General features: G+C 45.4%; 1 protein-coding gene across 7 annotated transcripts in view; it reads right to left on the bottom strand.

Annotated features, from left to right (window-relative positions):
• The window catches only part of Arnt2 (aryl hydrocarbon receptor nuclear translocator 2), a 157,474-nt gene that overhangs the window by 92,442 nt on the left and 51,673 nt on the right, over positions 1-13,359 (bottom strand). For 5 of the 7 annotated variants that reach the window (XM_029479467.2, XM_029479470.2, XM_021167418.3 and 2 more), the window contains 2 exons: positions 6,875-7,088; positions 3,391-3,604 (listed from right to left, as the gene is read on the bottom strand). In XM_029479467.2, the coding sequence (XP_029335327.1) occupies positions 3,391-3,604; positions 6,875-7,088 (428 nt within the window). The remainder of the gene's footprint in view (positions 1-3,390; positions 3,605-6,874; positions 7,089-13,359) is intronic. The other 2 variants (XM_029479466.2, XM_085841584.1) reach the window with 1 other exon arrangement.

Below are 13,359 nucleotides of genomic sequence, written 5' to 3'. Positions count from 1 at the left end.
CCCTTGTTTGTTCCGTCTCTCATTGTGCACACAAAGAACATTCCCTCCTCAGACTATGTGCAGTACAGATGGTGCTGCAGGTCCAATGAATGGGGACGTCCACTTCCTAGGAGAGAGATTTAGAGGACGGAGTCTCCTTTAAGGGAGGGTTTGGCTGTTCTTAAGACACCTCTATCCTAGCAGGCCTTCCCTAGTTTCCTGACCCTGTACCTGTCATCATAACATCCCCAAGTGGCCCATATTTACTTATTTTTTACCTCAAGTCACAGAGTTTCAGAGACAGAAGAATTTAAGACCCTTGTCCCATAATCAAAGGCATCAAGTAATCCTTAAACTTTTTAATGAAAAATTTTATATTAAATGTACACTTTGGATGTTCAATAATCAACCTCCACTCTGTCCTGGACACCAGTGAGCCTCACGCCTGTCAACTCGCAGCCCGGTTGCAAGGAGCCGTTTCAAGCCATGACCCCCAACTCAACAGTCTTGTGTGTATCCCAGGAGAGTCCATTTTACTATGTGACTCTAAAACAGAACCCTGGGCTCTCTCACACCCTAAGGATCAGGACCCACATCTCCAACCCCATCTTCTTTTCAAGAGGAGCCAGGCTAGCAAGAGAGCTCAGAGATCTGACTGTCCATAGCTCACTGGGAGAACAACCATACTGTGTTTCTCTGGTTATCGTGACTACTGCTCACAGTCTCTCCAATGCCATTTCTACTCAGTCAGATAAATAAAGACTTCACAGAGAAATATCCACTAGCCTCTGATGAGCGAGTCAGTAGCACCTTGTCTTGAACCTGCACTGCCTTTGACCACCACTTCCCTTGCCATCTGGGTCTCCTGATGGGTTTGAAGAAGCCACATCCTGTGGCCAAATACAGAGAATTCTGGGGAAAACCAGCTTTTTCCAGAGGAGGTGACTTCAGCTTTTAAACCAACACTTCCTGACTTACTTATTTCTTTCTCATAGTTCCCAAGTGTTGAAATAAATGCACAATCTGTGTCCCTTACAACGTCAGCTCAGCGAGGGAGCAACAGTGTCTTCCTGAGTCTGAGCTTGCATTGTTCTTTTACAGGCATGATGAGATAGATGGTTGATACACAAGTCCTATCCCCAGGCTAAATCTCTATCCATAGATTACCAGCACCGAAGAAAACAACTCCTGCAGAAACAGCTCAATGTCTGCCAGTTTGGACACCACTAACTTTGATTTGATTCTAAGAGTTATGGGTAGAATTGCGACCCTTCCTCAATAATTCATAGTTTGAAGACTTAACTCATAGAATGTTAGAATATGACTTCTTTTGGAGTATGGCCTTTAAAGAAGTAATGAAGGTAAAACTAGGTTATATGGTTGGTATCCTTCAAAAGACTAGGAATGCATACACAGAAAAAGATCATGCAGGATTCAAGGGGAAGCGTCTGGAAACTAATGAGAGGTCTCTGGAGAGATAACCCTGGTGACACCATGATCTTGGATAAAACGAACTCAGTGCTTGATGCAACTTGGCAGGTTGACATCCCAATCCCCAGGGTGGTGGGAGTATTAGGCCATGAGCACGGAGTCCTTGTGACTGTGATGGTCCTTTCTACCCTGTGAGGACACAGATAGAGGCATCTAAGAGCCAGAAAGTGGGCACTCACTAGACATTATTAACTTTCAGCTTGATTCTAGACTTCCTAATCTCTAAAACTGTGAGAAAAATACACACAATACACACACACGTAAATTAATTTAATGTGAGGGCACATACACCTTTTATTTTTAATTTGTACATCTGGTTATGTGAATGTGAGTGCAGTTGCCTGTAAAGGCCAGAAAAGGGCATTTGATTCCCTGGACTTGGAGCTACAGGCAGTTGTGAGCTGCCCAATGTGAATTCTGGGACCTGAGTTCAGTTTCCAGATCTACTGAGTTCAGGGGAACTGAACTCAGGTCCCCTGGAAGAGAAGCAAGTAAGTGCTCTTTGCCAATGATCCATCTTTTCATCCCTATATTTAAACATGCACTGTTCATAGTAGTTTGTTTCAGACAAAGTGGACTAAGAGATTGAATGTCCAACCTCCAAACTATGAAAGAAAGTCAATTCCTGCAGTTGGATTTATTCAGACTATGAGATGTGTCACAGAGGCCTGAGGTGACTATAGTGAACAGTGACTCACTTACTGATTAGGCCTCTGCTGAGTAGCTGCTACATGCAAACCACCAGAATTTAGCACTGTGCTAGATATAAGCATGAGAACTCCAGCAACACACAGCAGAGTCAGGGAGGAATATATCACAAATGTGAGTTATATAAAAGAATGCAAATACTTTAATAGAAGACATCTATAACTTCTGTTATGAAAATATACATTTCTTCCAAATTGACTGATATGTTAGGGAACAATTGGAGAAAAAATGTGAGTTTTGCGTTTTCTTATCCATGGGAAATACTAGATGAGCACAGAACACTGCATCTGGCTGAAACTAGAGAGCCATATCACTCTCACACCTCAGACAACTACAAAACTATCAAAAGGGATGTCAACTCATCATGATTATCTACATTTGGTGTTAAAACTCTCCGGCTGATTTTCCATGACTGTCCTGGTAAAATTTCATGAGAGCACATAGGTGATAACACCTTCTGAGACCCATTTCTTCAACCAAACCTGTCATTTTCCAGGCCAAGCACCATGCTTAATAATACTTAAGAATTTCCATTTGCCATCTAAAGCCATGCTGTCATTTTCAATAAGTTCCTATTTTTACTTTTATCTGCTATGGAGCGTTTCACTTCCAACCCACTTTCCCACTGAATTCTGCAGATTTATTGCATGTTTTTTTAACAGAAAAGTGATTTTGAAGAAAGTGTCTGTTATTATGGCAGAAGTGACTTACTTAGATGTTTCAATATGGAACTGTATTTCAGGATTTCAGGTGGGTAAGGCCTGGTTTGTAAGTGATGGATAGCAGTGATATGTAGAGAACATCTGGGTCTCACTAATGTGGAAAAAGCACCTCCTGCTGGCCACGTGCTCTAATTACATGTAAAATTCAGACTAAAAGTGACATACAAAAAATTGAAGGTACTGTGAATGAAGGCATACACAACTAAATAAAATACATCACCTCACCTTTAGGATATTTTATGATTTCTAGCTTCCAAATGTGTTTACTGGAAGATCATTTTCTTTTGAAACAGGGTTTCTCCATGTTGCCCTGTCTGCCCTAGAAATCACTCTGTTGACTAGGCTGGCCTGCCTTTGCCTCAGCAGTGCTGGTATTAAATGTATGAACAACCACCACCACCACCACCACCACCACCACCACCACCACCACCACCACCACCAAAAGTACAATTTTCAGCTTAAATGGCCACACAAAGAAAGCTACACTGACCTGTCATGGAGTTTTCTGAAGTGCACAGCTGTTCCCTCAGTTTCTCCACGTCATCAGGGTGCACCTGCTCATAAAGCGTGCTCCCAAACCACTCTGACTGTGGCTGGTTCAGGACAGGAGTGACCGAATCAGACACATAGATGACTCTCCCTGTCTCAGCTGCCACCACAAACAGAAATCCATCAGCGGCTTCCAGGATGAGATGCTTCAGTTCCTGGGGAGGAAAGGCCGTGGTCAGCAAGGGTCCTAACAGACCTAGATCAATTATCTTCTCTTACTCAGCTCCCTCACCTCTCTGTGTGTAGCTGCTCACTGTGCAAGGGGTTGTGCTCATGAACATCGTCTCACCGGCTTAACTTATATTTTAGAAAAATGAACAAAACTTGCACCATCCCTAAAAAAAACTGTCTTTTCTCGGAGAGAGTGAGTGGCCATTTCCAGCCTAGAGAGACGAGAGAGCACGTCATGATGTTCAGGAGTTGCTGACTTGCCATTTTCCTGAGGTACTTCCCTCGTGTACTGAAAATGCAGTCATGACACTGCAGAAGGACCCAGCACCCTGTGCATGGCAAGAAAGGTAGTAGATAGTAAGAAGGAAGGAGGGTGCAAAGAGACAAGAGAGAAAGAAACCACAAGAAAGAAGGAGTCTTCCCTCGTGTGGGGACATTGCACTCTTGTTCCTCTTGTTCTAGCATGTGCCAGCTCAATGCTGGCACTGTATATAAGGCTATCCCCTGACTTCTACATGTTTGTTGGGGTTCCAGGACATCATCTCGCCAGACAAAGACAGCACACGAGGCAGCAGAGAACAATGAACTAGCCACATCACTTAACACTGAGAAGAGGCTGTTGTACTGGCCTCTTCTTACCAGGCTTCCCAGAGATATGACGGTCATTAAAGACACATAAGTGTTTTGGATTGATAGATGAGCAGCAAGAAGTACTGCTGTCACCCCAGAGGGTCATGAACGAGGCAACTTTTATACAATGAGATATCCATGTCTAAAAGCAGCGCAGTGGTTAACTAGCTACATCCTTTCTCATCAACCTAAATAAAATAGCTGGACTCCTGGTCTGCAGGAGGTGTGAAGCTAACTCTTCCACAAACACCAGAGTCTGCCCACCACTCCAACCTCCTCACACATTGTCGAGGCCCCAAAGAACAAAGTCATCCTGGGGTCAGCAGGTCTCCCCATCTGAGACTCAAATGTTCAAATGCAATCTCACATGGAATGGTTATCGCACAACAGTCAGGGGCACCTGCGAGAAAGCACAGGATAGAATCCAGAGCCTCTGGTCAGTGGCGACCTCGGTCTTCTGGGAACACAGCCTAGGAGGTTTGTGGCTGTACGCAGGCACTGACTGGGGAGCGATTCAAACACATTCAGCCTGGGAGACCAGGGTGGACGCAGACGGCACAAGCGTTTTTTCAAAAGTTTGCTCTGTGGATTTCCCATGTGCACTTCTGATTCCTGTGTCTCTCAGATGTGTGTGTGTGTGGCTCTAAGAATATTGTCAGCATTTTTATTCTCAGTTTCAGGAAAAATCTTCTCAACAGGAAGATCCTTGTAAAAAATGGGGTAAGTAAGATGTGTGGGGCAGGAGAGATCTCTATGTCACTGGAGGAGGCCATGTGGCTTTGTCTATGCATGTGTTTTTACCCTGTTTGCAAAGGTCTAGCAGGACAAAATCGCCTTCACTTATCTCTTCCCACACTCTCTCCTGAGGCTCATCGTCTGAGAGCACATTGTGTATAACTGGCCTTTTCTCATTTCTCCAGTGAATCAGTTTGGGTTTGGGAGTAAAAAAGACCCCACCCATGCCCTTCCTCTGAGCTTTACAACTCTGGCATGGTATTTACTGGTGTTGGCTTCTGATACTCCAAGGCTTGCTTTCAGTGAAATTTTGGGGGTGTTAAGTGAGCTTCTGGTGTGCAGGGCTAAGTAAGGGTTTGTCACATGGTAGGGCTCTGTAAATGTACATGTGACCAAGAGAAAAGAAGCATGGATGGGGCACATAAATGTGTCACTGCCTTCTCTCTGCAATCTTCCTGTAGTCGCTTAGAGTCCTTTGTGAGGATTAAATAAATTCAGGGAAAACATGTGAGGCACTGACCCTAGTGTTAGTAGTACTTATATTCCCAGCAGGTCAGACCTCACCATCAATCTTCATTATAGAAACGTCCCCATGATAAGCAGCCTATTCAGGGATGCCTTCCTCACACATTGACTGGGCTGGGGGCGAGCATGCTTTTCAGTTTTACAGAGATGGAATGAGGGTAGAAAGCCATACCTTGGCTACCATGCTCCCTATCTAAGACCAAACATGGCCACTACCTTCTTCCTGAAACCCTCAGCATGAAGAACGAAGTGACCCCTGGGAGGATTTCAAGGGTATCAGAGTGGGTAAGGCACCTGTCCAGGCACCTGTGCAGGACAGAGGGCTATGGCGCTGGCTTCTGTTCCTTGTTCTTCTACACCTGCTGTCGAACATGGACAGATGCTCTGCACTGCACAGCTAATGAGCCCTGTGCCTCCTCCACTCTCCCCTGCATACACTGTGCCTCTTTTAAAAGTCCCCATGCTGAGCTCTTCTGTGCTCAGTCTGTGATTCCCTCACAGCCCCTGTCCTGAGCACAGCCCCTGGTACAACCCAGTCCCTTCCTCTCAATTTCATTCTGGCCTCACATTCTGCCTTGTTAAACACTCCATTACTCAAGATTCCACACATGAGATACTTGGTACTTTCAAATTAACACCTCTGACAACCATGTAATTTCACCTCTTTCCACCAGATCCATCAGCTCATTAATCTTAGGAAAGCCATGGAAACCAGAAAGTCAAAGCCCTATGTTTAACTAGACAAGTCATCTAAAGCTTTAAGTACCAGCCGATGGTCACTGAGATCACCAAGTGAAAGACAAGGATTCAGAAGACTCAGGCTCACATAAACCCATTTACTGATGATGTGTTGCTATCTCATGCTTTTCTTCTCCCCAGTTAGCATGGGTGAAATTCTATAAGCTTTGATTTCTTCACCTGTCCAACAGTGATGAAAAGCAGTGGCTTGTCAGCTAAAGTAAATGAACAGCACAGAAAGATGTGACTTGGACCAGGACCATGAGTGCCTGCCAGTTCTGGTTGTGATGACCCTGCAGACAACACTGTCACTGCTACTGTGACTCCAAAGGCATGGCTATCTCACTACCCTTACATAAGGATTATGGTGTCACTGTCATCTTCCTGAATCAGCATGCTCATCACATTGTGTTTTAAACTACTCCTCACTGAGGTTTATGGAAGCTAAAGGAGCGGACAATAGACAGATCTGCCACTCTTGAAGAGTACCTCCTTCTGAAGAATGGAAGCCAAATTTCTTGCCTTCACCTCTTCCCCAACTCCATGTTCCTACATAATTTATCTCACGCTTGTGACCTTAAGGATCCCTCCAATTTCCACTGGCCACAACACCAACACTGGGGTACCTGCTCAGTGAGGAAGGAAGGCTTGTATGCGCCGTCAGTCGATTTGTTGCCAGTGCCCCTCATGGACTTCATGTGCGAGACCGCCATGCGCAGGATGGTCAGCTTGTCTGGCTTCCTAGCCAGTGCACTGCAGGTGGGAACCATGTCAGAAAGTTCCGTAATATATTGAGTCATCTTGTTCCGCCTGCGCCGCTCAATCTCACTGTGGTTCTCTCTTCCCAGAAAGCAAGAGGTCAGGGGGAGGGAAAAAGAGAAGGATCAGACCAGGGGTCGGTCAGCAGACATTGGGATAAAAGAATACACTGTTAACATCAGATAGACAAATTCCTGGACCTAACTCATAATGGCTCAGTGTTTTGAGTAGTTGTGGACTGAATCCCTGACACATCTGTAACTCGTGTCTTTGTGTGGGAAGTATGGACCTCTGTGCCTCCTTCTCTAAATATGTATAGGTCCTTCTGAAATTACACACATACCTATGGACTTTTCTGGAACATGCAGAATTAAGACCAGGGAGCATGGAAGATTAAAACGTTTTAGCAGGCTTTCTGTGTACAAGCATGATCTTAAACATGAATGTATGGATACACATTTACAAATGTAGCTACAGACTTCTTATCCATGTGGTTTATTTCCCTCATGACATGAAACACTCACTATAAGATAGCCTCCAACTTATACTCCTTCAATTCTTGGATGGTGATAATCCATTCAAGTGAACACTGTACCTCAAAATACATAAAGCACCCAAGATGAGGAATACCCGCACAGCCATGTGACTTTTACCTTCAATACAGCATTCAATATATCTTATGAATCCTTAGCACACCACTATAAAGTAGGGATGTGTTGAATGCTTAGCTAGAGACAAACTGATATGAGTGTTCTCATCTGGCTAAAGGCCGTCCAAGCTAGGCTGAGATGCTTGGCTGGGGCTGTATCAAATGCCTTTGTCTTTAGCAATACCCTCAGCTGACAGTGGGCTTGCAGTATCTAACCCATCACAAGCCTTACTATTCTTTGTGTTACTAAGGAGACCACTGATGACGCAGATTCACTTTATATAAAGTGAACATGCCTTTCTTCTACACCAATAGTGTAGCATAGTAACAGAACAGGTGTGATCCTGGCTTATTGACAAATAACCAATTAAAAAAAATACTCCAAGGAATTACCCAATTCCATTTCTAGGATTCTTAAAATGGAAAACCAACAGAAGGGCTGGGAGAATATTTCTGCCTCGAATTATTTATTACCTTTAAGCTCAAAAGAGAGTAACAGCCAACCTCATCCAACACACTTGCTGTTCCCTGGGATGAAACAGAGTCTAAAAACATACCCCATGCTGCTGCTGCTGTTGCTGCAGAAAGGAGGGCTTTCTGGCTTCTCTGGGAGGAAAGTGACACCAACAATAAGAAAAGAAGATCCCCAGGCAAGGCTGCTCCACACACTGCATGTATTCATCAGCCTTACACTTTGGGAAGTGGGACAACATGACAATCAGGCTCATAGGTGTGACAATGAGCATGCTGTGTGTGCGCTGAGAGACCCTCTGTAGAAACAGTATTCCCTGTGGTGGACTGGTGTGAACCTTCTGGAACAGAATTTCCATTCAAGGAGTCCTGAGCCAGCCCCACAATGGGTAGGGAATGCCAAAGAAAACAAGGAAGCCTAACATGGTCTTCAAGCAGCAGGGGCATTATGTAGGGATGTAAAACTCCACTGTGCATAGCAGAACCCAGAGGTGGGATGTGATCACATGTTCAGAAAGGCCTTAGAAGGTAAAAGGCAGGTGAGAAAAAGACATGGAAGAGGAGGGGCTAGAAGGGGTTAGCAACAGTGGGTAGAGTTAGACCTATGTGACAGCAGAAAAAGGAGGTGTGCTTTGGGGAGAGGGTTTATCTCGAGGGTCAAAGGAAGATCTAGGATTAGGAAGAAGCATTGAGCAAGGAAGAGACATCTCTGTAGGAAGGGCAGACCTGGTGCAAGAGGAAACTGAGGAATTTGGGAAGCTGGGGAGCAGGCCAGACCACAGTGAGAAATCGAATGGGCCAATGGGCCCTGATGTGGCTGACAGAGGTAGATGAGCCATGTCGGAGAGAGGAGGAAGACCAGCAAGCGGACTCCTGAGGCCAACCCCACCCACAGGGGATTAACTGGACAGATGTCAGTGAAGCGGCAATGTTCTGTTCTTATACGTAGGAAAGACTTCCCAGGGTCAGGAAAATCTATCTCCCCCAGGGGGAAGTGGACGGAGCTTCTTGAGTAGGGGTTGGGAGGGAGGGTCAACCAGATAAGAAGAGGTTGGAGTGGGGCATCTACAAGCCAGGGAAAATGATACAAGTGGGAATTTGAACAGAGGACTGCTAGCTCTTCAGCACAGGCAGGAGTCTTGCCATGGAGATACCTGAGGCCCTTTCCTCGCCTTCCACAACCACAAAGCAGGTCATATGGTGCAGACCACGTTCTTCAGTTGGACATTTGTCCAGAAGGCCTAAAGCAGGGAGAGCTTCCAGAGGTGTGTAACGCCACCTTGCCAGCTCACACTTCGTGGGACCACTCAGAGAAGGTGATACTCTGAAAGTGCATGGGCTGATGACGTAAGGAGAGACCAGACAAGCAGTACAGGCACTTCTGAGCAGATGATGATTCAGGCAGGACCCAGAGCTCCCTTCACACCTCCATGCATGTTCCTGTAGGGTCATGTGAAACAGGCACCCAAAAGGAGAACCTGCCCACCCCATCTGGAGTCTCACTCTGACCTTGGGATGTCTCACAGCCCCACACACTTCTCTCTGGGTCCCCTTCTCCCCTCTCTCCAGTCCATATTCTGTCATTCAACACCCCTCTGAATCATAAGAACACAATGTCTACTCTGACTTATCTCTCGTCCAGCACAAACTGAATAGCTCCTTCACCACAAGCTTCTGTCTGCCAAACTCTTGCAAAAAAAAAAACTCTTGATTCTTCTCCCTTCTCCATGCCCGTGCCCTGCCAACAGCAGCTATTACCACTGCACCATGTGGCTAAGCCTTCTCTCATCTTTCTTTTCCTCCATCACAGATCTTATATTGTAGTCAGACTGGCAGGTTTCTAAAGGCAAGTGTAACCCATTAAAGTCCTTCAGTAGCGATCCCAAACCTACAGAGATAAGACTACAGCTTTCAAATAGTGTCTGTGGTTATCAACAATGCCATATTGCTATGGACTAAATTTCCTATAAACATTGGGAGGGGTCTTTGTGAAGTTCTCTGATGAATCCATAGATAAATTAAATGTGTAGACTAACGTAAAGGAAGAAATGATTACAGCAATATCTAAAAGCTGGAAATCACACTCACCGACCAGTGCAGGAAGCAATACAATAATCTTAGATTTTCTATGAAATAAGCCTGAGCTACTAGCAGTGAGTTAAAGAGTTGAGAACTTCCAGTTGCCTGGCAACAAGATCTGAGAAGCAAATGGTATGCACTGATGTGTAAGATTTCATTTTAAAGCCTTCAAGGATACAGAAGTAAGGCGATGCCATCTTGTGAGAAGAGAAAGGCACACCCTTAAAACCCTATTTACTAGGCCAAGTTCATCTTCTCCTCCCAGGGTAGGGGACAATAGGCTCAATCTGTTAGGCCTGTAAATGTGGTGTCTATGAGCATCCATAATTGCTAGGAGCCAGGCAGCATCAGTAAGGAAATCCGCCTCTGCATATGTAGGAACAGGGTTAGGACTCTGCAGCAAAGGACAGCTGGGATGCAGGAGGCATCCTAATTCTGCTGGAGCAAGAAGACTACAGCCTTTCCCCAGGGGGGACAACTGGAGGCATCAAGGGCAAAGAAGGAGGTGTAGCTAGCTGTGTGACTTTACTTATAGCAGTGGCGCGCACGCGCGCGCGTGTGTGTGTGTGTGTGTGTGTGTGTGTGTGTGTGTGTGAGCCATTCTGACTTACATTTATGAAATGGGAGCACTTCAAAAACTTTCCTCATGACTTCCAGGAGGTGCTGGCACAATCATGGTGCCATTCTCCTGTGACCTAGAGGCTAAGATTATACAGGATGGTATGAAGGTATGTGTTGAGGAGGACCCCCCAAATAGAAGTCTCAATGGATACATGCAGGAACCCCAGAACCTAAGACACTGAAGGCAGGACTGAGTGAGAGGAGCCATGCAGTCATGTACTAAGCCTGAGTGCCTCTCATTGCCTCCCTTGACACACACGGAAGGGGTCTGAAGTAGATCTGGTCCTGCAAGTATATAAGGCCCATAGAGAGTCTGATGTGTAATTGACTTTTGATGAAAGCTTAGGACTGTCAGCTGTCCAAACTCTTGAAATGCCACTTCCTAGTGGTGTCACCTGTAACACAGGAACATGCTGGGTCATTAAAGTGGGAAGCCACCTTGGGCTGCCCGATGCTGTGAGATACTTGGGCCTCACTCTGAGTGCAGGCTTGTAGACTGGGTGTGCTGTCAGGGTGCTGACCCTGTGAGGATGCCACTAGGTCCTGGGGTCCATTAGGGAGCTCTGTGTTTTGTTCTGGGGTGTGATCAGAGTCTTCTAGAGTCAGAGCTCATCCATGTGTGTTGTTAGTGCCTGTGAGTTGATAATGGAAGTCAAGAGGGAACAGAAGTCAAGCCAAGTGCCAGCAAGTGAAGGCTGCTTCCTTAGGCCGTGCTGGGAAAGGAACCCAAGCTTTGTATTTCCATTCCTGAACCTCTTGAGCAAAGAGACCTCTTCTTTTGAAGCTCATGTCACCCATTGCTACCACCTCCGGGGCTCTTTGCCACTGTCCCCGTTGGGCACCCACATTAACACCCAGCTCCCTAATAGTGTCCACATGAGATCAGGCAGCACAATATGGCTTCCTGTCTACCCCCTATCCCACTTGAGGTTTGCTTCGATGGGGCCATAATGAAAGAAGCATGAGTCAGCTGCTATGACTTGGACCATATTTCCCAAATCCAAGGTCAAGGTATTAAGTATAATGTTAAGCAGAACATATGGGTTTAGGACCATCCTTGAGAAAAGCTGGGAATGATCACTAGACTCAGACTAGGGAACAGAGATCATAGTCCTGCATCTGATAAGATTATGAATCAACTAATAAGGATAGACCTGGCTTGCATCACAGTCTTTACATTCTCCAAGGCCTTGCTGGATAGAACTGTGATGGACTAACTGGAGGCATGGGAGCAGGAAATGGGAGAGGCCTTAGAATGTACCTTACCAGGGCTGGCAGGAGACCCTGGATGGTGAAGTGGAAGGTAGGGCGTGTACTTGGTTGTCTCCCCAACTCTGAGCAACTCAGATGTGCCCACAGGTTCCTCAGCCATGGATTATTTCAAATACCCTATTATAATGAGGTCAGTGCCTCTGGGGTCCCATGAACTCAGCTCTGTAAGTAACAGCACATGTTGGAAGCACATTCCATCTCTCTCTTATTTTTAAGGCACAGAGGAAAGGATGTGGTTGATAGAAGCAAAGGTTTGAACTTGACTGTGTAACATGTGACTCACTAGAAGGCTCAGAGTGTTACATACACAGTGTTGGGGTCACTGCCTCCTCACAGTCGGGTCTCTGTATATCCCGACTATTGTTTCATCACTGACATTGACCTGCAATGTCAAGCAAATGTCACTCCATGTTTCTCTTCCTCTTTATGCTCTGAGACCAAGCATCACCATTTCCTGAGGTTAAAATGCTATGGTATATAATCTCAAGAGGAACTTTGACATAGAGGACTCAATGTCATTCTTCCTTCTACAGCGAGGCTGTGTGGCATGGAAAAAGCTGAGAGAGAGAGAGAGAGAGAGAGAGAGAGAGAGAGAGAGAGAGAGAGAGAGAGATTGAGAGATTTCCAGGAACAGAGCACTCCTTGCTACTAAGATACATCTTTAGAAACCTGGACATCCAAGAAGATGGGTCATATCTGCATAGGAAGAGATAATTGTTTTGATAATCAATTGTTGGTGAAGCTCACATCTTGTTTTGATAGGAATTCCAAGGTCATTAATGTGTTAAAATGTGTTCTTACCACATCTCTCATTCTTCAGATGAGGATGAAGCTGGGAAATGGATGAGCCTGGTCTCAGGGGGGAAAAGTTTATGGGATGAGGAAATATTTACTATGGTCTTGAAGGCTGGAAATCCTTGGGCAGGACAAGACATTCATTCCTCCTGCATTTGTAGAGAACTCTGCTTAATTCACAGCTATCATTTTGGTTATGGTTACAAAGAACCAAAAGGACCTTCATGCAGAAAAGTAGACAGCTAGCCTAATGTGCTGTGGGGACATCACACTTCTCAAAATTGCTTCAAACATCCAAGACTGTCAGTCCAAATGGAGTATGAATACAGTAGGCAAGCAGCTATCACAGGAAGCAAGCTTCTAAGGTTAACAATAACCAAGAAGGAGTTCTCAGGAATGAGGGTATCAAGGCAAGCCCTGCTGTAGGGAGATGGTACAGATGAAAAGTATTGTAAGAATGGAGGA

Source organism: Mus caroli, unplaced genomic scaffold (assembly GCF_978045245.1).
Source record: "Mus caroli unplaced genomic scaffold, Mus_caroli_1 scaffold_8, whole genome shotgun sequence".
Taxonomy (NCBI): domain Eukaryota; kingdom Metazoa; phylum Chordata; class Mammalia; order Rodentia; family Muridae; genus Mus; species Mus caroli.
The sequence above is the reverse complement of the archived record's forward strand: the minus strand, read 5'-3'. Positions and strand labels throughout refer to the sequence as shown.